This window comes from Accipiter gentilis, chromosome 9 (assembly GCF_929443795.1).
Source record: "Accipiter gentilis chromosome 9, bAccGen1.1, whole genome shotgun sequence".
Lineage (NCBI taxonomy): Eukaryota > Metazoa > Chordata > Aves > Accipitriformes > Accipitridae > Astur > Astur gentilis.
This window is the reverse complement of record NC_064888.1, coordinates 14,329,019-14,354,131: the sequence shown is the minus strand read 5'-3', so window position 1 is coordinate 14,354,131 and position 25,113 is coordinate 14,329,019. Positions and strand designations below refer to the sequence as shown.

General features: G+C 38.4%; 1 protein-coding gene across 1 annotated transcript in view; it reads left to right on the top strand.

Annotated features, from left to right (window-relative positions):
• SH2D4B (SH2 domain containing 4B) overlaps window positions 1-25,113 on the top strand; it is a 66,059-nt gene that overhangs the window by 4,411 nt on the left and 36,535 nt on the right. Inside the window, exons 2-4 of the mRNA XM_049809708.1 lie at window positions 8,875-9,034; window positions 10,135-10,282; window positions 20,052-20,196. Of these exons, the coding sequence (XP_049665665.1) occupies window positions 8,875-9,034; window positions 10,135-10,282; window positions 20,052-20,196 (453 nt within the window). The remainder of the gene's footprint in view (window positions 1-8,874; window positions 9,035-10,134; window positions 10,283-20,051; window positions 20,197-25,113) is intronic.

The following is a 25,113-nucleotide window of genomic DNA, read 5'->3' as shown; positions in this document are numbered from 1 at the left end:
AGTTCATTTACAAATTACTCCTGGGCAGATCTTTCAGGAACATATTTTCATTGTAATAAAACAGGTTGCCTTTTCTTATTGTGCTAAAATCACTAAGGGAAGTCTCCTCAAAATTTCAAGATCCCCTGGGGATTTGCTGAGAGTTGACTGACAGGCAGCTTTACAGTTTGCAAAGAAACATATTTATTTGATTAGGCAGGAGCCCTTTAACTCAGCTGTATGCTGAGTTGGGAGTAAGTGAAGGATCCTGCCAATTTGGATTTTGACTCTGATGCAGTATCCAGAGCTGTCAGCATACCCAAAATGAGATCTCAAAAACTATTGAGCATTAGGTAGCTGAAGGACAGCCATGTGGGTGGGAAGACAATGCTGGTCTGCTGCTGCTTATTCTGACATTTATTGATTGTGAACTGGAGCTCATGATGTTCAGACAGGAGCTATTTGTAAACACTCTTTTTTACCTGTCCTTAACAAGAGTAGCTGGGAGAAAATTAGGCAGGCTTATCGCAGCATGGCTAGAAAATAATTTCTTTATCTAAATGGCATTTGTGTTAGAAAATCATTAGAGAATAGATGAAGCTGTTTGGAAGCATGTATTTCAAATATCACAAGTGGATGGTTAGAGGATGCTTCAGTGTCACATGTGAAGGCCAGTGCGTGGGCGTGTGTTTCAGTGTGTGTATGAAGGGTGAGTGGGTGTACATGCAGTGACATTTTTTTCTATGTTGTTGAACTCAGAAATGTATTCCTCATTTATACTAAGGCCTCTAGACACCCTGGTAGTGCTTAGCTAAGATTTTCTCTCCTACGGAGACACGCTCCTGGCAGCGTTCATTGTCTCTTTCTCTCTCTTATTGGTTATGGGTCTAACCAGAGACATCAGACTCGAGTATTTCTGAAATTGCTGGCTTGAATTCTGTAGAGTCCTGTCTTCTGTTTCCAATTCAGATCCAACTGAAAAAGTAACAGGAGAACATTAGCGAGAACGTTAGAATAATTTTTATTAGGGGACTGAGCCACCTAATTTGAAGTCATAGGAAAACTTTTAATGTAATATTCACAACATGTATAGCAGCTTGTGACATGATGCAGTTTTGTTTGTACTGTATACCTTGGGGCCAGCACTCAGCTGCTCAGAGCTCGAGCTCAGTGTGGCTGTGTACTGAGGTATGGCTAAACAGCAGCTTCTAAACTGTCTGTTCGCTTCTCCGAACCTGGGGCTAGAAAGAGACCTCCAACCGCCATATGACCTAAATATGTACCAGATGGAACAAATCCAGAGGGACTTCTCTGCCCTCCTAAGATTAGCCATAAGTCTGTGCTTTTTAGTCTCATATCTTGCCCTGCAGCCGGCTTCCCTGTTTTGCAGAAAAGTGACAGCAGAATATCGCTGGACGTTTCTCTTGCACGTGTGCGATCCTCAGCGCTCCTGTTGTCTGAAGCATCTGGCATCAGCCGCTTTCTGAGAGAGGCTACTGGGTTACTTGAGCCACTGGCACGGAGAGCATTCCTGTGTTTCTCTACGGCATTGTGTTCCTCAGCCTGTCTGGACACAGTGGTGTTAGATGGGCTTTCTTGTACATACTAGTGCTCTGGTAGTGATACAAGGTCGTGACTGTCTGCAGGCTCATGAATACTTGATATGGAAAGAGAGCAGTACTGCGGCCGAGCTAATTCAATATTTCCTTGCCGATTTTGCCAGGTTTTAGCATAAATGACTAAAACATTCAAGGACAGAGGCACCAGGATTGGGAAGACATGGGAAAACTCAATGTATTCAAGTCAGCAGTGGATTTAGCCAGACACTGGTGGTGGTTCATTAACGTTCGAGTCCACTCATGTGCTGTGGTGCTGGAAAATCTCGCTGTAGTGGTATGGTTCTCCCTGCTTTTGTGGTCCTGTGTGCCTGACAAAAGGAGTCACGCTGCCATTAAGTAGGGGAATCTGGTGCAGAATGTGATCCATAGTTCTCTGTTCATTCTGTGACAGAGAACCCTCATCTGACTGCTTTGACTTACCAGCAGAGCCTGAAGTAGCCATGCAGGCTTGTTTTTGTTTATTCTTCAGCAGTGGGAAAATCGGGATGCTCTGTGATGCTTCTATGTGAGAAAACAAGCCCTGTATATAGCTTTTGCTCTTTACAAGAGACAATTGGGATCAGAAATCAGAAATTATAGTGCTACGTTCTTGTCTTCATTTTTTTTATGAAGAAAAAAAAATCGAATGAACGATACTGATGAGAATTTTACAACCTTCAACTTTGATCTGATGTTTACCTGCATTTTTATACTGTTTACGGTGAAAGGGTCATTACAATGGACAGAAAGAGACTACCTCTAGATTGTAAAGAGATAGAACAATGTCTTTAAGAGTGAGTTCTGAATATTATCTCCCAGTTGAAAGTGGGCAAATTACAAAATTGTTATGCGTAACAACATGCCTTGGCCAGGGAGCCAAGAAGATATCTGGGACATACTAGATAGAGACCACATAAATGATACTTTATTTCTCTGTTTCTTTTTTTTTTTCTTCTTCTTTTTTGGTTTACAATATGCAAACCTGTATATATATGTATTATATATATACATACCAGGTGATAATGCAAACCCACTTACCTTTGAGCGTTATGTACAGTTATCTTTGCTACATTTGTTAATTACCATAGTCTTATTTGAGTAACTGTTTCCTCCCTTAATGTTTGCTCTCTTGCAGTCACTCTTCCTTTATTTGATCCTGCAGGGCTATATTGCAGCATAATTATTTCCATGGTAACATGCTGTAATTCCATAAACAGAAGATTGAGTTTGTTATATGATCAGGAAGCAGCTGGAGAGCCATGAAGGCTGATTTTTCAGCAACACTGAGATACTGCAACCCTTATTGATATAGTAATGTAAATCAGCTGAATTTCTTTCTCCCTCTGCAAATCCTTCTTTAAACAAAAAGGCACACAACACAGTGTTGAAATTGGAGGGTGTGTAAACGGAAATGTTGGGGGAATGCTTGAGAAGTTCAGAATTTTTCCCCATTTTCTTCCTGGTTTAAGAATTGAAGTGACTGGGTTTTTTGAATGCATTCTTGGAAGAAAGGGGTTCATGGTCCTTTGACTATTAGCAGGGGCAGACCACAGAATTAATTATAGCAGATCTTCAGTTTATTGAGGGGTTATGCTATTTTCATTACTTTCATCATTACCACCTAATTATTCTATATGTATTTTAATGGATTTATGGCAGTTAATGTTTGGAAAAATGCATTCTGTCCTTTGAACAGTCTGTCAGAAACATTCACAGTAATTTCCTAGGTTTTCTCCTTAGAAAAAAGTGAAATTGTGTGTCTATTTGTGTGTTCATATAAAAAAGAAATATAATTAAATAAAATACTTGTACTGGGTAGGCTCAAGGACCTGAGAACAGCCTACAGCTCACATTCTCATTTTCATCCTAATCAATGTACTTCTAACACATGTCCTGCAGCTAATGAAACTCTGAATGGAACCTCATCTACCCTTGCAGACTATCAAAATTCAAGCTTCTACTTTAAGGAAGCCATTAAAATCATTTGCTCGGAAAGTCAAGGGTGAAACCTCATGCTTAGACCAAAGTATACCAGATATCTAAACTCCAAAAGAATAAAAAAACCTCAACCCTACAAACACACCAATCTCCACAAGCTACATTTTGTCTCTTAATGACAAAAGTAAATCAGGCTGACCAGCTTGATGTCAGCGGTGAATGTTCATGCAGCCTATTTCAAATACAGAATAAATTTCAGGAGCCTTTTTCTAGTGCAGAGAGAGAAAAGAAAAGGAATGTTTTCTAAAGAGAGAGTCAAAGGCTGTTTGTATAACTACATAGCTTTCCAGCGACTAGGGAGAGTCAATTGCGGTTGCAGAGATCTGTGGCTTCCAAGCAGGAGGACTATGGTGGGAAGCCCAACCTCAGAGAAACAAGACCGTTCATGGAAATAGCAGGCTCTCTGGGGAAAGTTTCAGGAGACTTTGAATGCCATTCCATGTTTCTCAGAGTATAAATGAGTGATCTTCTGATTTTCTGAATTTACACTTGACACAGCCTGTAATATTCCCTATGATAGAAAGGCAGTCAGGGTTACTTGGTGCTCTCCATCATTTGGCTGGACTAAGCAGGCAGGCAAGTGACAGCACAGCTGGGAGGCGTGACACCAAATGAGGCCTCCAGCGGTCCTTGGAGTAGCTTCCCTGTAAACACTGGAGTCGGATGGCAAATGGGGATTGTTAGGGATTCCGTGACTGTTAAAGCAATGGTGAACAAGCTTGGAGGAAGGAAGCTGGCTCCAGCAGTATTCCATTTCCTCTGTTATTTTTAAAGGGCTTTTAATTAGAAGCCTGTGTGAAAATGAAGCCAGATAGAACGCAAAATCACAAAAATCAACCCCCATAACACACCCAAATGCACTCCGTGGTCCTGCTCCTCTGGCCCGGTTGGCAGAGGCAGTGTAAAGGCCCAGTTCTCCTTTGTTTAACTCCATTTGTTTTTAAGCCTTAGTCACAGTGTGGAAGTCTGAGCTGACTGGAGTTGAAGCCTGATTTAGCCTGAGCATTGGGCGCAGCCAGGATTCCCCTGCCATGCACCTTCAGGTGCTGTTTTTCTCGTTCTCCTGAGGTGGCTGGCAGCGTTCCTATGTTCTGGCAGCATTCAGCCCTGACAGTAACGGTACCGTGCCTACACCAGGGACTTCCTAAGGGGAGCAGGAAGGCCAAGAGCAGCCTGTGGTGCCATATAGCGCAACTCATGGTTGCACTCCAGCACTCTGTGTGTGTATGAGATTAGTAGTGCTGCTGGTAGAGACTAATAATTCTTAGAGGAGAGAGCCTTGAGTTTTACTATTACTCTCTAGGGCATTGTTTTATACTTTCATTGCTGTTATAGAATTGACTGCGTAAACGCAAACAAATAGTAAACATGATTTGGTCTTATTTTTGATTGTGTGTGTCTTTATACGTGCAAATTTGTGTTGCTGTTGGTTTGGGCTGTAGGTCTCCAAGAAAGTTTTCACTGTGATCCCTTTGTGCTGCAAATTTGAGATACCCGATTTTGTATTTGTCTGGAGTAAGGACCAATATCCAGAAACCAATTTACTTGTCTCAAAGCAGTGTAGATATAGGTTTAGGGACACTCCATGGGAGATACTAATTTGTGGAAGAGCTACAGGTGAAAAGAACTGCAAGAATTAGTGTTGCCTTCTTGTGCTGCTACAGAGTTGTTTTAGACAAAAAAACTGGTAGAATACTACAGCCAATAATCATTCGTCTGAAGAGTAGAAATGGAAAAGACTTGGTAAATTATTCAGTACATTTTCCTGATAAAGCAGTGTTTGTTTCTAAACCACTTTCATTTCTAGTCTCCAATGTAGACTAATTTTGATGTCCACTACTTCCTAATGGTAATTATTTGCAGCGTGCCACAGTCTTTCCAGGAAAAGAAAAGTACTTTTGTGGTCAAGGCACAAGACTGGGGCTAAGGAGATTTAATTTTTATTTCCTGACTCTGCATTAGGCTTTGTGACTGGGCTCAGAAGCCTGCTTCTGAACAGGAAACATGAAGTTCCCTTGCCTCTTTCTCACCTAGATTTGTTTAGTCAGGACCTGTCTCTTCCTTTTAGATTTAGTTGACTTTTTCTGGTTTGGGTTGTTGTTGTGTTTTTTTTTTTTTTTTCTTTTTCTCTTTCATTTGGAAATGAAGCGTGTTAACAAAATATCTTGTTTTGCAGAAAACTGTAACACTTGAGAGGCACCTTAAAGCAGAAATTATTTTATTATAATCAGCCCTCAATGGTAGTCATTCTCTGCTTGCAAAGCAGACAACACTAGTTTCCTAAAAATATTAAGGAAAATAATGTTCTGTACTTTCAGCTCAGATCTTGCAATTGGTTCTACAGTTTAAAAGTGCAAGCCCAGTATCGTTAGCCTACAATAGCTGACACTGACCACTGTGAACTTGATTCTGCAGGCTGCAAAGACTTTTTCTATGACAGGAATTCCGTTTTCACATTGCCAGATTTTCTCCCTAAGCTGCTTTTTTCTTCTGCACACTCATTTTTGAATGTTATTCTGTGCTAAGAATCTATCAAGCTTCATGATCAAATTGTACAGTAAAGCCCATCTCCAACTTTATGGGAGCATGAGTTTAAGGGAAGATTTGCACGGGAGTCATTTCTTGAAGTAAAATAGAAAGGGTGGTTGGATGTGAAGGAGACATTCTCTTTTTCTAAATTAAAACCTGAATAAAGGCATATGTGCTCAAGCTGAGTTGTTTTAAAATTGTACATGTGGAGGTCTGTCTGTTTAATGCTGAAGCTTAAAATTGCCAGATTGTTTGATACTGCTGTTATCTTTCAACTTGAACTATGGATGCGTATACAGTAGTATACTGTACTGTTGTAGACCGTAGTTAGTGCTGAATCAACAATATGTTACACTGATGTTTTCAAAAAGTTTATACATCTACTGTCCATAGCTTTAGAAGAGGCATCCATTGTTTTAAAAGGAAGACAGAGAATAATTTCTCAAGACACGTCTACAAGTGAACTATTTGTTTTATGGGGCTGGGTAGTAATGGATAAGTTGTGCCTCTGAGAAATATATGAATGAATAACTAGCACAGAAAACATGGAAAGAAGCAAAGATAAAATTTGTCTGCTTACCTGAAAAGTTTTTTTTAAATTCTCTTTCCATCTGATAAGATCATAAATGAGCAGTAGTGGTTAAGTTGTCTCAGAACAGTAGAAGTATTTGGTATCTCTACCAGTTATGATACAAGAAAATTAACATGAGGCATGTTGTTTGCAATGCTTCTTTAAAGTACTAAATAAAGGGCAACAACTAGGATATCCAGATTCCTCCCAGGGAAAAGGACATGGGCCACTTTTAAAACAAAAGCTGCCATTGCTTAGGTGAGATCAGTACTCCTGGGAAATCATTCCATACTTTCCAAGATACTTTACTATAAAATGCAGTAGGAGAAAACCTTGCAGGGAAATACTGATATGGGCAGTCAGTTCTCAGCAGATGGTGTTCAAATGCTGTATCCAAAAAATACGACATAAATGTTGTGCTGATAGGAACACAGAAATGTACACACTAGGAACCGCAATAAAATACATTCACATTTATAACCTGAGACATAATCTGATAGACTGTGAAAAAGCAAATGCTTTTGAGACTTATTGAAGGTAAACATTATTAGCTTAAATTCCCCTCCCCCCCCCCCCCCCCCCCTTGAAGTCAGTACCATTAGGCCAACACTGGGAATTCATATAAATCACATTTTCAAATTTGATATAGAATATTAGCTTTCCTTGAGAGATCTGATATGTTCATTGCCTGCAGTTCATATTGTCAACACTTGCGAGTGTGGGTTGGCACTGGCACTGCCTGCTGTCAACAGCCCCTCTTCATTCCCTCCTGCAGTTTTTTTCTTTCAGTCTGGGATGTCAAAAACACTTTATTGATTGTGCATCGGGAAACTTAATCTGGTTAAATGGATACTGTCCTATCATAGAACAACAGGTAGTTGAAGGTGAGGGTAGCTAAGCTGATGCTTGTACAGAAAGATGTAGGAAGAGCTGAAGCAAAGACTGGCCATTCAAATAGGACCAGGTTTCTTCTAACTCTTATGGGAACATCAGAGACAAACTACCTAGGAAAATGGCAGACTGTCCATTTCTTCACATTTTCAAATGAGACAAAATGCCTTTTAGAAGCTATGTGGCAACGCACAATTTACTAACCTCAATATTTGGGTAAGAGGGTGAAATCTAGTGGACTGTAATATACAAGAAGTGAGATGAACTGCTGAGCCTTTATGAACTTTTAGTCTGTGTTCTTTAAAATAAATCCATTGTTCATCTTGGAAATGGTCTTTGTGGTAGATTGTCCTTTTGTAAAGAACGATTTCACCAAATTTGCAAGAAATAAAACATAAAAATGGATGCATAAGAGCTGTTTCTACCAATTCCTCATTATGAACCTCTGAAACACATACAATATCTGTTAGTATACATATAAAAGCAGAAGGAAAAGACCAAACCATCCTAAGGCAGTGTATGTGACTATTAAAATGTATTCAGATAGGTTCTAATCTAGTGACTTTTGTAGTCAGCAGGAACCCTATAGTTGGTTCTTGGACATGAAGGTTCACCAAATGTAGTCTATTTTGTGAAGAGCACTCAGGCTTTTCTGCTGTTTTTAAAATCACTCTGTCAACACAGTAACCATAGATTTTTGCATGGTGTCTTTCATGAAAACTGAACCAGAAACTTAATCCCTTTCAATTGCCGACCTGAACAGAAAAGCCTCTGCAGTGCTGAGTGGTGTGCTCCGAGTATGCAGGCTTTCTGAAACTCCCCCTTTGCACAGTGGGAGCAGGAAATTTCTGGATTTTTTGCAGGGGTTCCAATGAAGTCTCTATATGCTCAACACTCGACATTCTCTGTGCACTGTAGCATTGCTAGTCACATAAAGTCACTGGTTATTGTTGTCGCTCCATCTCTTTTGCCGTTCTCTTCATTTGCTGAGTGAAGCAAGAAAATAAAACAATTAAAAAGGGATCACAATACCTAAATTCTGGGAAATACATGTCAGAATTGATAGTTCCATATTTTTGTGGGACAGTGAGTCTTTAAAGATTGTGTGATCTGGAGCGTACAACCCCCCTTTTTTTGCCCCAGCAAAAATCTGAAGATTTCATCCAACCTCTCAGTAATGTTTTATTCTGAATGGTAATTGCAAACTTAATGTTTCTAAATTGCAGATTTCCCATCTTTTAATCTATATTTATGTAAGAATTTGAACCAGTATTTATACATCTGGTTTGTTCTTGGTGGCTCTTGCAGGTAATGGCAAACATGTGCAGTGGCTACGTGGGAAGGACGGTGAGGTCTGGGTCTGGGTTATGGGAGAAGCCCCAGGTGACAAGCCATATGAACAGATATCAGAGGAGCTAATAGCAGAGCGAGCCAGGCAACAAGCACAGAAGGAGGCAGAAGAACTATGGTGAGGATTTAAGAATCTGAATTCAGGGTCCACTTGGCATAATGGGAGACATGGCCTTGTAGAAAGGCAGCAGGTAATGGTGGGTAAGACTGGTAAGTATGATTTGTGAACATTTGCTTTCACTTGTTTTGGTAATTTTTCAGCACATGAAAAATGTAATTTTATTTGTATTGAAAACTGAAAAACAAACCCCCTCTTTCACAAAAAAAAGTGAAGCAAACCTTTTTCTTTTGGGAATTTTGCTAAACCATTGACCAGTTTGTAAATAAATAAAAATGAAACAATCTGGTTTTGAGATGATTAGATTAGAAACGTTTGTTGTATCACACATCTATGCCCACAGTAGGCATTTGGTACAAAATCTCTTTTGAAATTGGTTTTAACTGCATATGACCTGTATTAATTCTTATCCCAGCAGTTCAGAAACTGATTACACAAAGTGCTATGCTGCTATTTCCAGCAGGGCCTCTTCCAGCTTTGGGAGAGAGTCAAAAGTGTTTTGATGCTTGATATGGTTAGGAAGTAGGCCACCTGCCTCCTGGACTTCCTTTTGTAGTCCAGCACTGAAAAGTGACGGTTTAAATATCAGATTATTCTATATTATTCCTTTTCATACCAGATTTTTCTTGCTTATGGTGATTGCATATTTAACCCGGGATTAAAAGCTTCAACCTGTGCTCTGTGCTCCTTTTACATTGTCAGTACTAATAAACAATCTATTTGGCAGACATTCACATTGATATTTGAGAGACAATAAATTCCCAGTCATGCTTTGCTAGACTGACAGATCTATTTTTTTGTCCAGGGAAGGAAAAATATAGGGTATGACTCAAAGACACCCAAGAAGTACTTCTCTAATTTAGAAGGTGCTATTTTAATTAGTCATTTATCAAAAATTGAAAATGTCTGCTTTCTGGATAGTTTCCTCAAATCTGATTTGTGGCAGGTCTCTTGTTAAATAGATTTTAATTCTTTCCTTTTACATTTCCATGAAGTCTTATGCTAATGATTTGTTGCAACCAGTGAGCAAGTATTGATCCTTGAGTTAAAAAAATAATTAGTGTCTTAAATGATTTTTATTTTCAAACTCTTTTCTGAAGGAGGCAAAAGGAGGCTGAAATTACAAAGAAATTCCGGGATGCTATGGCTCAAGAAAAAGCCAGAATAGTGGCAGAAAAATGGAAAATAGAAATAGAAGATCGGAAAGCTGCCAAATTGGAGGAGGAGAAAATTCAGGAGGAACTGAAGGTTTGCATAGAGTAATTTAGCTTTTTTAGTAGTGTTTTTATAGAGATTCAAAGTTCTTGTCACCTTCAGTGCATGTTTATTAATCAGCTTTGAGACCCAGAGCTGTAATTTTTCATCCTGGAATATACAAATAGCTACATGGTGTTCACCATAACAGCTGGGAGAGTGATGCGAAAAAATTACATATCTCATTCAAAAGTGTCAGGACAATCAAACTGGTTATTCAGCTCACACATTAACAGAATTGTTCAGTCAGCTGTGCTGAGTGAATCATACTGGGGGAAAAACCGTACAATTGTGAAATGTCTCATTTTAAGTTAGTTTGCTTGAACATGTTTTGTGTATTTTGGATGAGTTGTTCACATATTTAACTGGAAAATTCTGTCACTACCTTCTTTAAGATAGTGAGGGGGGAGGGTCCTTCTGCTACTCAACATATGGGATGAGTCCAGTTGGCTTTGCTGGGAGAAATTCACTTGGCTGATTTTTATTGACTTCATCATGAATTTTCTATGAGCTCAGCTATAGTATTTTAATGTTTGTTTGAAATAATATTTTTTTCACATTTTCTTGTTGAAAATAACAAATTGAAAACTAAACAGAAAAAGAAGGCCTCTCCCTACCCTTTTCATATTACTTTATAAAGATAAAAACTTATTTAAAATGAGAAAACAAAATATAATTGGTTTAGCATGCAGAGAAATTATCTCAGTCTTCTGAGTCTGGGATGTGCACTCTGGGACTGCACAAGATTGGTGAGGCTGGGTTTCCATGGAGAAAGCCTGTAGCAAAATACGACTCCTAGGAGACTGGCATCCAGTAAGTTCTGTCTATATGCCTCTCCCCTGCTGACAGCTTGCTATGTCATTTTTCCCTTCCTGGGATGGTGATTAAAGGTGTGGAAAGTGCAGATAGGCTCCCCCCTTATCCCTCTGTGATGGGAGGAATGCTGAAAAACTCAGTGTTAAATTTATGTGGTTTGATTACAAACTAGAGTCAGCAAGTTACTTGTCATTCTATAAACTGCGGGCCTGGGATTTGAGGCTGGTTGTGCAGCACAAAGCAAGGGTGGTTCCTGTAGCCTCCTCTGCACAACGTTGCAGATTTACCTTTGCACAATTAATTTGAATTCATAGGAGAGAACAGGGCCTTTGAAATTTGATGTCAATGAGTAATGAAATTATACCTTTCAAGTGCTTTATTAATGTATGAATAATGAGCAGAGCAACTAATTAAATGCTCTTTCCTCTGCTTTCCAGAAAGCAAAGCCCTCTTGAACAAAGGCTGATACAGGCCTGTTCACTTACATCTCTGTGGTTGATGTACAGTGCACTTGATGGGGTAAATGTCCACAAGCTCACTGTTATTCTGTTTCAAAGAAACTTTTTCAAAAAGCAGAGTGAGCAACTTGTGAGACTTCAGTGGCCAGCAGTCATAATTTTCTATTATGGAAAAGTAGTTTTTCAGTTACTGATACAATTTAAAAGGAATGGCACCAAATTCCGCTCATTTTCATATTGGTGGAAAGGCAATGCCACAGTGATCTGTGTTCCCATTGTTTCTTGGGAAGTGAGCAGGTATCCTCCACCCAGCTGTGTGGCTGGTAGGAGCAAGAATTGTACTGATGAGATGAGAATTTGGTTCAGTTTCTACTTTGAATTTCAAGTACTAAATTTTGGCCAGGATTTGTTTAGCCCTATTCATAAAGTTGCCAACATCTTTATTCTAATCAAAGAAACAGGATCCTTTAAATCAAGCATTTGAAGAGAATATTTGCAAAAATTTAAGAAATGGACCAAAATTTTTAAGACAAGACCCAGCAGAAATGAACTCTGGCTTCAAAAACAAGTTTGGAAACAAGATATTATGCAGTGATTAGTTTTTTAAATGCCCCTTCATTGAGTGTGCTCTCAGTGTTTGCTGTATTAATACAACAACATAGGCTAATTAAACTTCCAGCCCTGGGTCTTCAATTAGGTCTATAATTTGAGATCTGTTAGGAGGGACTTGGACTAACATAGGGTTCCACCAGCAGAGATCCAAATGCAGCATTGATCCCTGGTACTATAATACCAAACCTTTGCTGCTCAGAAAAGCAGCTTATCTATTACTTGGTCTTGAAAGTGCAGGTCTTGTATATATTGCTGTAGAACTACTTTAAAAACAGTAAAGGCATTTCAAAGACAAGTGAATCTCACAAGCTAATATGGGGGAGTTGTTAACCTCTCTGTCATGTACATGAAGTACATGAAATATTTACAAGTTGAATGAGTGGAAAGGTACCTAGACAGGAAAATAGGAAAATTATGTTTCTGGCATCTCCCTCCAACTACAGAAGGTGAATAGAACTAACATGTCGGGAAAAAGATGAATTAATGAATCTACTCATGTGTGACTGTGATCATTGAAATCATGAAGAAATGTACCTTTTGTAAATGATTCAGGGTGTGGAATGAAATGCAGATCAGTTAGCAAGCCCCTTTTAACAGGTTTAAAATATTTAATGAATAGGTAATCATCCTTCTGTGATGACGGCCAGACCGTGTTTAAAGTGGTCTCCAGACTGGGGTACGAAAAGTTCAGTCTTTGCTAATGCTTCATCCTCTTGAGGCATTTTGACTTGGGAGATTGAAATGCTGTCCTTTCTTCTGATGTGTTTAATTTCTAACTAGATTGTATCACAAACACTCCTTTTTAAAATGCTTCTATTCCTCTTGACCTATCATGGGACTCTAGGGCTGTCTGCACCAGATAAATGGTATCTCACATATCAAAGTGAATGATGATCTCTGTTTCCTTTTCCAGCACTATTAGAAAATTGCTGCTTTCCTTAGTGTTTCTTAAGCAGAAATGCCTTTAATTTATGGTGCTAGAATATAAATGTTGACTGCTCTATTTATGCAGTTTAAGGACAGCTATTCTTTCATGCACCTATTGCAAAGGACAAATAAGAGAGCCAATTACTATCATTAATCTTTTTGCTAATTCACAAAGGCTATGAGATCATAGGCATAATTTCCTACTGTTATCAGTTGCTGTCACTAGAAGTCTTGAACAATGTGCAGAGCTAGGGCAAATTAAAGGTATAAGTGTCAGCCAGCCAGGGGCGGGTGTTATCCTTCAGCTGCATTTAGAAGTAACAGAGATACTCTCTCAGCTGTCTCTCTCTTCATGTTGTCTACATAAAGCAAGAGAATATTAATAGTAAAGTACTGTGTATATGACAACACCAGATACCTGCCAAATTTAGTACTATAAGCACAGTTGACAGTAAAGCTGGATTGCTGCTTAAAAATTCCTTGGGAGATGAAATGTGTGTTAACCAAAAGCTGCATATAAACTTTTATGGGCATTGTTTTTCTTCATGCATCAAAAAATATTTAGTAGGAGTTTTAATGAGGGTGGCACTTTAAGGAGAAATAATCCTTATTCTCTTGATAGGCAACAAGAGAGTAACAGTTCATTATAATTCCTTTTACAATTTTTTTTTTTTTTTAATGCAAATTCATGACCTTTAATTCCAGTTGGGATTGTGGTGAGTGAAGTGAGCTTTTTTAAGGTGTGGATCCAAGAGTTTCTATGTCCTGGCTGTTTCCATTCTCATCAAAGAAGACAGGTTTAGAATCAACCTTCAGAGAAGAACAGAATAATTAGTGCTTCAGTTCAGGACTTCAGTCCTGTGTACTTGGATGGGCTTTCAATGCATATCTGAGTGCTTTACTGTGCTCAAAAGTGCTGTGGACCTGATTCTTCAGACAATTGCTGCCAGTCTAGAGTTTAGGAATACAGTAAAACATTACCATCACCACTTACAGTACTATGGGCTTCTTATGATATAGCAGTGAGCATTCTGTCCTGATCTGAAAGAAAAATCTTGTCTCCAAGTAAGCATCAAACACTTCTGAGTGGGCCTGTTATCTTTAAGTGCAAATAAGCTGTAAGTTCAACTCTGTGCTTTGCTGTGCCAAGAAAACACTGAACTCTTTCCCAAGGACAGCATAGTTAGAATCCAGGAAAATGACGACAGCTTCTTGCTGGGGTTTGGCACCCCGTTCATACTGAAAATGCCTCTCTTGGGTTCATTCAACTGCAATTACAGTAATTCAGTAATACTTCATTTTGTTTTCTTTTGTGCGACCATAGTTCAGAAATTGTTTTTTTTTTCGATGCAGTTGTCTCTTAAACAATGCTGGAAATGAGACAGCTGTTAGTTTCTGCTGGGAATCAGGTCCTCAGGTTTTTCTATCCTACTTGTGAGGAGCTGTGATATTAATTCTAAAGAACAATCTTTTCCCTGGTGACATCAGTAATGATTGTGCTGCTGCGGCCACTGTCTTTATTCTGGATCGCTAGTAAAAACTAGCAAAGCTCTGATATTTTCCATGGGTAAATGGGAAGATTGGAGCCACTAATGAGGATAGTTTACATATCAGGAATTCAAGCTATGAAGAGTCCCTAAGATCCAGAGACAATCTTTTATGTATGGCAACTTGGATCTATGTCAAGTTACCCAAGCAGAGTCTGCTCCAGCATGTGCAATAAATCTCAGATCTCTCCCAATCAGGAATAGTCCTTAGCTTTGTTTTCTGTCTCATCTAAAAGAGGATCTTTGTGAATCAGAGTGTGTTGTTACCTCCCTGCATGAGCCATGTGTGAACAGCATGTCCTGGGGCGTATCCTCGCCTGAAACGTAACTAACTTCTTCTGCCTAAAGCATGACTGCATTTCATACAAATACAATGCACAGTGAAGTGATGCAAGCCCAGTGTTCGTTTTGAGACGCTGGTAGTAGAGAAGAAAACAATGTCTCTGCAAACACTTTCTTTTCTGAGGCAAGTGAGAGAATTTTCTCAGAAAATGTTGGGAAGGAGTCGGACGTATTTCTGCTGATACTTACTCACAGCCCTGTTAGAAACTGTCAGGTGGGTTTGTGGAGAACTCCCATCTCTGAATTCAGCCTGCTGCATCAGCCTTGCTGAGAGCAGGCTGTCCTGGAGCTAGGGACCCTGGGACTTCCAGATTCCCTTCCTCAGAGCAGGGGGTCCTGCGGGCTCAGCTCTGAAGAGGAGCTGTGCTCTCAGCTCTGTGGCAGAGAGAGTAGCCTGAGTGTCTGCCCTGGCTCAGGGGTGATTGCTGAGGGGTCTCAGGAGATTCACAGCAGCTGTAATGCAGCCAACTAGCTGCAGCTCTCAGGGCTGCCAAAGACACTTCCCGCCTGCCTGAAGCACTGAGGGAATCCCAGGCATCCTTTGCTCTGGAGGGGACTGCTGTAACAAATACGACTTGCAGGTTTTGCCCTGAGCAGGATGGCAGTCATTCCAGGATGGCGGTCATTCAGCTGCCCTGCGTCCCGCAAGACTCCCCAGAGAGACCCCAAGAGCCATGGCAGCCAGAGCTCCGTTTTCCATTGTAAAAAAGCCAGCTGCTGTATTTTGGCTTTTCCTCAGTGTATTTTTTAAATCTTTCTGCAGCAAAAACTAAATGCTGACCTAATCTCCTCTCATCTGCACTGGACTGAAACATCAGAAGCTAACCATGACTAACATTAAATATTATTTAGAGCTGGCCGTAGTAAAGCTATCAAACATTGTGAGACACACGTTTACAGTAACAAGTAACAAGTTTGTGGTAAATGGTCAACTGCCAGAGGCTAGATAAGATTATTTAGCATGTTCAAATTCTCCAGTGGAGTTAAAACTGGAGAGGATTACTGCTGCCTATTGAATTGCCAGTGTGATTTGTTGCAGCAGGTTGGTTCTTCTTGGCAATTTGCAGCTACGTACTGAATTGTCACCTTCCTAATTATTCTGGAAGAGCTGAAAGGGTCACGGCACACAGTACAATCTCTCTCAACTGTCAGGCAGAAGGTGATGTTTGTAGGTTATTATAGCTCTTCAGGGCCATCAGCTCTGATGTGCAGGATTGGGTTCATGGGGAGAAGCAGATAAACTGGTTGCTGTATTCTTCCACTGGAGTAAATGTGAGAAGTTCAGTTGTTCATTTTAAATACAAACATATACATTTTATTCATACTTGCCAAAAGGATGACTTTTCTTTCCTGTGTCGTACTAACAAGGGTTGTTTTTCCTCACACATACCTTTAAGGAGTTGTACAATATACTTGCACATGTATCCATGTGCTAATTTAAGTAAAGGGAATTTAAAATTTTTCTTCCTTTAAAAAAGAAAATCATATCAAAAAGTTTTGTGAATTCAGAATCAAGTGCCAGCATTAAGGGGTTTTTTTGTAGTTGTCTCTTCTTTGACTTAAATCTCCTCCTTCTCACAAAAACAAAAGGTAGAGTTTTCTTAGTAGGTATTGCTGGTTTTGATTAAGAACTCAAACTCTACCTGAATTCTAGTTTGGTTTCTTTAGATGCTTTCACCAATTTACTACAAATGCTTCAGCAATAGTTACATTTAAAAAATCCAACCTCGTGATAAAACTCTTGTGTGATTCAGGGAAACTGCTGTGAGTTTTATTGCCCATCCCCCATTAAACCTTGTGGTTTGAGATGTTGAATAGAAAACATTTTGATAACCCAGGATTACCCCTGTGTCTCTCCATCTTCCTGAAAAGATAGCCTAGAGGTATGGATTTTTTTAGGTAGTGAAGCTAAATGAATAAATATTCTCCTCATAAGAGTAAAGAATAGCCGATTGCATACTTTTTCCAAGAAAGGAATAGAGCCATTTGCTAGCAACTGAAATATGGAATCCCTAATTCTATGTGGTATTTAACAAGATAGTTTATTTATTTTTTTTTTATTTTTTTTTTTTATTCTGAAGAAGCTGCTGGGCTTTGAAGTGAGTACTTCCTAAAAGCACTGACTTCAAAAATAATGAACTGTCCACTCAACTAATCTTTTTAGGACTCAGGAGTTAACAATGGGAGGATGATGTTAGAAATAATCAAAGATACTAGCATTAAAATTGACTGAAGAAAAATACTATGCTTTTCTTTCTCAGAAATAAGAGCAGCCTGATGTGTTGTTCATCATGTATGTTATGGAACTATTATTCACTACACAGGTGCATCACTATTAATACCCAATATTTCAGGTGTTTTGATTTGTTGTATTATCAAGAAGATAGATCCTCTGCTGGTGTAAACTGCTGGAGTTCAGCTGTGCTAAATCAAGAAATGCTGATTTATGTTGCTTAGGGAAATGGAAAAGTGGTTGAATTGGAAAAGTGGTTGAATTCTTTCAAAGGATGGAGATTTGCATTTGTTCCGTTTTCGCACTCTGAGGATGGTGTTGCTCGTCACTGCTAAATTGCTTACTGCTCTTTAGTCTTTCTGTCATTCTTCCTTAAACGTGCCATTGTGTGATCCATGATCAGAACAAACAAACAGTCCTGATTTCTTCTGCTGCTTCTGGCCCTCACTGAGCTTCTAGAGATCGCAAACAGCAATATTGTTTGCTCTGGAAAGCTGTCTTCTGAAAAGAATTGGAGTTACCTTCCTTTAATTCTAGATGTCTGGTTAACAACAGATAACTTCTGCAGAACTAGAGAGAACTGAGGTGAGGGGAGGAGAGAAAAAAGTGCCTTTCCTTCCCCATGGTGGACAAAAGTTTTCTTCTGTTTCCCAGATAGATATTCCGGACACGGTTTCACCATTGGGAAAACGTGCATGAGTCCCTCTTAGGGGCATTAAACAACAACATTGTTTGGACATACATATTACTGTACTCAAGTTGCTTTTGGTACTTGTGCCCTGGCAGGTATTAAGATAGGACAGACAACCTTCGAATGAGTATTTTTGCAATGTATTATAAAATACAAACTATTTACTGTAGGGGAAGTGTTAATCAATTAATATATACTTTACTGAATTAATATAGCTTTTGGATAGTTCAGCCCCTTTCAGCCTAAAAAGAGGCTGAATTATAATGAACGTATATACATAGTGTGAACTTTCATATAAGTAGTATCTTCAAACACTGAACAGGAAGAACCTATGTGTTAAAAAAAAAGACATACAAGTTACTTTTTGCAGGTTTATGAGCAACATCATGAAAGCTCAGTTTTGCATCTCCTGAACCCACAGACTATGTTTAGAGAATAATAGAAGTCAGAGTTTGGCCCCTTTTTTTAAATCTCTCTACTCATATTTGTAGTACTTCCTAAAATAGACCATGGATTGTTTTGGTCATGCTGTGAATCTTGCTGTGATGAAAGTTTGTTTTCAAACTTAGTAAATATGCCCTTCCATAAAGTTCACAGTTTACAAATATGATCTAATAAAAAGATAAATATGTGTGATTCCCCTTTGAAAGCAGGAGAATTCCCATCTGAACATAATTTTCAAAATTTACATCATACCATGTCTTAAGAAAAAAAAGAAATTACCAGTACAAAGTCTGTAGTTAAGAAACATTTGCTCAAATATGTCAGCTCATCTGATTGATAGAATGTGTTGGTGCATTTGAGAAAACTGTTTTCCAATTTAAAATAAGCTTGGGGTTTTATTTGTTGTTTTTTTTTTTTTTTTTTCCTGTGCTCAACTCTTGCTGGTCCCATTGTAATGAAACATTAAAATCCCACTGAAAGGGAGCAAAGGTAGGAAAATGCAAAGATCTTATGAATACCACTTCTGACCTTTAGTAAACAAAAGTTATTTAAGGAAGACCCAAAGATCTCCCCCACACCTCCTAATGTAAAAAGCAATGTTTCACCAGATTTTGTTTAACTGGATTTCAGTTGTTTCACCCAAGATATCGGATAGGGTTAACATTTTGCAGCAAGTCACAAACTACTTTGGGCTTCCCTTACTTATAGTTTAGGTTAGGTAACTAGGTTAGTAATTCAGGGTGATTTTATTCAGTGACTTGTAACAAAATTCTTATCCATAAGTTTGTTACCCAAAAGGGTATAGCGTTGGTTCTGTTACAAAATTAAATAAAAGGCTGTTCTTATTCGTAATTCAAGTTATTTCAATGATATGAATAACATTTCATGACGTTCAGTTTTGGGTTTTTTTGGGGATTCCATTGAACAATGAATTAAATCTGCTTCTTTGCTACCTAAGGAAATTGGGAAGATTTATTAGAAAACAGATATGGACTCCTATTTCTGCACTAATCAAGCTCCTATGTTACTGATAGTATGTGGAAGGCCAGCTGTAGAGGCAATCTTTATCAGTTTTCCATCTCCTTTAAGGTCTCCTTGGAAGGGAACTTTTTTGTATGTTACTCGTAGCTACATTTTGCAAAGTGACTAGTGTGTGCTGAAGGATCTGGCTTTTATGCTAGAATGTAATGATCTTGATATTTGGAAAATATTATTCTCTGTGTTAGTTATGATGACGCATGGTGACAGTTGCTAAACTAAGAACACCAGTAAATCAGTTACCGAATTCTACAGATTCTGTAGATGATGTGTATACTGCTTGAGTGACAGTGATAACTGATGGAAGTACTTGTGGACTTAAAATGAGCATTGCTTATGGATTGTAGGATAGCACAGGCTTTGGTGCCATGTGATAAAAAATGTTTTCCGTATGGATTTCAGGTCTTAGATACTTACATGTTCCTTATTCCTGTGATACCTGTGCAGCTCAAAACATACCTCCCTCAGAAATTCCTAAGAGGTAGGAAACTTCTGTAATGCCTGTTATGATAGGTGAGAAACCCAAAGTTGGAAGAGACAGTGATTTGTCCAAGGTAACATAGCTACTCTGTGGGAGGAAGCAACTGAAGCAGTGTCCTAACTTTTGGCACGTTCTTCCTCCTTAGTCACCTCTGTTTCACTTCATTTTGCCTAGAAAAGAGAAGAAGAGGAAAGACAAAAGGGTGAAGAACAAATAAGGCAGCAGGAAGAAATCCGAGCAAAAGAGTTGTATCTGAGCCTCAAGCAAGCTCAGCAGCATAGTCAACACAGTGACGATGACCAGGAGTGGGAAGAACAGTGTGAGTAAAATTACCTTCACAGGATTAATGTATTTCTAAAAGCAAATAAAAGGAGACCTGTAGAATGGAAAAAGGAGTTGCTGAAAATCTCTTCTACCTGGAGCAATACAAAATGCTATATTATTTTGCAGGAATTTACCAGCTTGACCTTACAAACAGAAGTTCCTGTGAGTTTACCGATTTCACATTTCTTTCTGAGTAAGAATCCATGTCAATGCCTTATAGAAATTTTTTTGTGTACAGTGACTGAGATAATTAATTTTTGTCTAATGTAATTAATTTACAGTTTTGGCTTAGTAATAATAATTCTGGACACAGTTATTTCAACAGCTTGTCCTCAGCTATCTCTGAAGAGGTAAAATCTGTCTTCATCTGTATTTTAATTACTTCCATATGGTGATGGGGTCAAGCTATGGTAGCAGCACTGAAACTCACTTAATTTCAAAAGACTACAGTAAATAATACTTAGATTGTTGCCCTAAAAAAAATCCGTATGATGATGATCTCCCTCTATGGAGGTGCTCTTCCTCTTTTAGCCACCCTGAAATTCTTTATTAATATCATCATTGTGATTAATTTAAAAAAAACATTAGTGATTTTTAAAAGCCTATAAGGAACAGAACAAATATATTACTATATATATGTATACACACATACTGTAGGTGAGTAAACTTCCCCATTACGAGTAAATAAGACTTAACAGGTTATTGTGAATAAAATGTACATTTCCTCCATCTGGAGTCTATTGTATAGTTGGCTTTAGAAGTAGGAAATTTGTTTGCAATAAGAATTGTGCATTTTTGTTGGGGGAAGAATATTTTTTATTTCCCACACCTATACTGATTACTCTGCAGAAAAAGGAAATGTAATGATTGGAAAGTTTTAGCTCATGTCGGGTTATTGTAATAATTATATATGACACAACGGTTCATCAACTAATACTAGAAATGGAGTTTTAGGGAGCTGATAGTCAGTATGTGTTGCATGAAATACCTCATGAAGTAGGAAAAAAAAATTGCTCTAGTGTTACTTATTTCCTGACAGAAGTAGAAGAAATGTTTCAAAATATGCAATGAGTTTGTTTTATGGTTTTAGTCATCACTTCAGGAGTTCCTGAAGACTAATTGCTGAAGTCCTATTACCTGGAATTGATGTGATAGTGAATCATTCTGTACAACATGAATTAAATCTGTGTAAGATACACTGGTGCCATTTTCCAAGCTCATAGCAGGCTATGCTCATTTTTGATCAATAAAACCTCTGTATATTACACTATCAATAAAGAGAAGGTAATTATTTTCTGGAGAATTATCTAAATCTTGGTGTATGTTTATTCGGAAAGGAAAACTAGCTTTCTGTATTTTGGGTGTTTAAGAGCAGAACGAGTTGGGGAAAAAAAAGCCCTTTAGTTTTGTAGAAAATGAGGCATCATCAATTAGCATCAGCTGGCAACCTAGCAGAGAGGATGGTATTATGTACTTTAGCATTTCTTTGATGATAGATAAGGAAAGAAAATGTATCTGCAACCACGTTATTAAAAAAAAAAATAAAATCCAGCCTATCTTTACACTGAAATTGGCAATAAAACAAAATACTATAAACATTACTAAAACCAGCAATCATTTTCTTACTATTGCATTAAAGAGGTAACTGAGGTTTTAAATTGTTGTCTCAGTTTTCTCAAGGAATGCTGGTTGTTCAGGGACAGATACTAGAAATGCAATAGAGGAATTGTGGGAGAAGGCAGAAAGGAAAAAAAATAAGCTACGAAAGGTTTTGACTGTGATTTCTGTAATGGCATTCTTGGTCTGTCAAAACACTTTCAACTGCATCATATGCTGATAGATATAATCTACCACAGGTATTTTTTCTTGTGTAACCTTTGGAGTGTTCTGTATGCTCTGAAGGAACTCTGTCGCCTCCAGTCTGTGTCCCTCAATACCTGTAGACCTGTTTGCTTGTGGTCAAAAGGGTGACTGACTGCAGCTCACAGGATTTCAAGCTATCCAGCCTGGTCACCAATAATAGTGCTGCATGGGCAAAAGAAAAGCTCAGCACCTTCTAGCTGGCGGCACCACAGCTGGGTTTTGCAGCATACTATAAATTCTGTGCTGCCAGAGTTTACGTTGTTATCAGTAATTGATTTAGCATTAAACTAACTGCAGACTAATGACTAGAGTGTATCACATCCTTGTTTATCCTCTTATGCTTATCTCAGTGTCTCAATTTATCCCAGTTGGTTTGAGGGCTTAGAACTGTGTTCCATTAGCAAATGAGTGTGACAACTTAAGATATGAAGATGCAGTGTTTAGTGCCTTATCTGAAACCAGTTCCTGGCTGGTTTAGACTATGCCATCAGACTTTGCATTTGAGCTTCCTGAGGAATGTTAACATCTTCCGTTTCCTTAACTTTGCTGCAGAAGCCAGAACCTCCAGCAGACAGGCAATAAGGAATCTTTGGAAGTGGGAACACCTGAAATTGCTATGGAATGAACTAGTAACTCAGGTTCACCAGATTTTTCACTTTGGATTTCAGTTCCAGGTTTCTTTTTTCCCCTTTTTTTTTCCTTTTTATGGTAATCCTTTAATTTTGTCTTCAAATATTCCTTTGGGACACCGAGAGGAAATTTAGTCCAGTTAGGCAAAGGTATCCACTTGTCATCTTTTCTAAGCAATAAATAAATGCATGAACCCATAAAAGAATTACAAGCAGATGTAATATTAACATCTTTTGTCTCTACACACCTGCAATGGAAACCATATTGCCCATTAGGAACAAGGCCAGGGTCCTTTGTGTCTTACCTCCTTGAAGTCAGCCCTCCATATTCAACAGTGCTGGGGGGTCAGTACTGAAGAGGAGCAGCAGCGCTAGAGCAGCTATTGTGGCGAGCAAATGTAGCAATGATATTGATGACACTACTAATTTATTTAGTAGATGGAATTTAGAATGTGATGAGAATTCATCTCTTCTCATCACATTATCCCTCAGCTGTTTATTGCCAAGTGTTGCTAATATTAGTTTCTGTTGTTCGGTTCAGTTTGCTTCTGCTGTTTGCCTGATTGTGCCAAATAACAATAAAAGCCCATATAACCACTGTGTTAATTGAAATACATATTGGTGATTTTTAATATACTAAATGACGAATGTAGAATAACTTGAGAAATCAGTACTAAAAGAAAAAAACCCGATGTTTTAAGAGCAATTATACACTTTGATTTCATATAAAGGATATATGTTAGGGTATTTTAGAGGACAGTTAGTTGTGAGTTAATATGTGGAGCAAGTATATTGGCTGGCAAATGAGAAGATGAATAGTGGAAAGACTGATTAAGAGTCCACTGTTCAAAGCGCTTACTCTTTGAAACTGAGAAGTGAAAACTAAGGCTAAGCTTGAATAAAGGAGTGTATATATTCTGTTTAGTTTTGGACCTTTCTATGGGCTATTCCATTTTGTTAGGTTTCTAGAGTATTCAATAAACAATACCCTGTATCACAGTCTCTAAGTGTGACCTCTCTCTGTGAGAGCAGAAAAGGAATCTGCAAAAGATAGTAGGAAAAACTGTAGCATAAATATTCATCTGATTGAATATTGCAAAAGGCATTCTGTTAGTACACTTACGAACCCCTGCAAACTGCAGTGAAGTGCTCAGACACCAGTAAAAATATAAACAGAGTTGAGTGACCTGATCTATTCTTATGCCTTTCCCTAAGCACCCACTTTGGGTCTCTGTTGGAAGCAGGATACCAGGCTGACTCATTATAGCTTCTTTTATATTGCTATATTTTTATGTTCTTCTACAAACTTTGTCTATGAATTTATTTTTGCCTGGATTTTAAAGGAATTTATGTTCATTTGGTACTTATCTTCCACAGAAATTCAAGTGAGTGAGTTTATTGGCAGGAACATTTGATAAAATGCTGGATTTTAAAGTGAGTAGTCCCCAGTTTGGCTATGCATTAGCTAAGCAAGTGCTCAACCTTAAGTATGTGCTCATTGAACATCAATAGGTCTCAGAGTTCATTGTTGAATAGGGATGGAATTATCCACATGCTTTCAGATAAGAAGATTGCTGAACTGGAGCCATATTGCAGAGTATTTGTGGGAAATTATTTTCCAATTAGGAAACGGAAAAACACCGTGTGATTTGTATGTGCACTCAGAAAATTTGAAGATTGAATTTTATCTATTAAGTAGTCATTTTGAGTTGCTCATAAACAAGCTTCCAAGAATTATTAACAAGCGTAAAGCTGAAACAAAATAATTTAAAAACGAGGATGCATATTCATGGCACGTGTTTTTTTTCTGCTTTCACATAGCTCTGACTGTAACTCACAGCTCTTCAAAAGCACAAAATAGATTATACAAAATGGAGAGTTCCTAGTCTTTGACAAATGATGTGATCATGTTCAGTTGCAGCATGGCATGAATTAATCCTCATCTGTGTCAAAAGATTTGGTATTAGAACTTTACCAGGACTGCTAATAGGATTTCCCAATCCTAAGTGAAAATATAAAAGGCAATCTTGTATTTTCACTCGAAAGACAACTTAGGTTAGCATAGAGGAATAACAGGTTCTTGTAAACTGTTCAAGGTAAACAAGGCAAACTCAAATTAAGACCTAGAGGATCATAAGAGCTATTGCATACGTGAGCTTTGTGGTTTCTTCTTTGTTGTTAGAGTATGTTGACACTGAAGGTCATGTACACATGTCCAAGCTGGCTTTAAACTATTTATTTCTAGTAATGATAACTGTATAATCATGACAGCACAGACCTCAGTCCAGGGGGGTTTAGTAACCCATTTTTGGCCTGCAGCCACAGTCACATTGGTACCTAACCTACATAAACAGCTCAGGCATTTCTACACAAGTTACAGTGCCATCAGGGCAGAAGTGTGCTTAATTTTACAAGTGCTG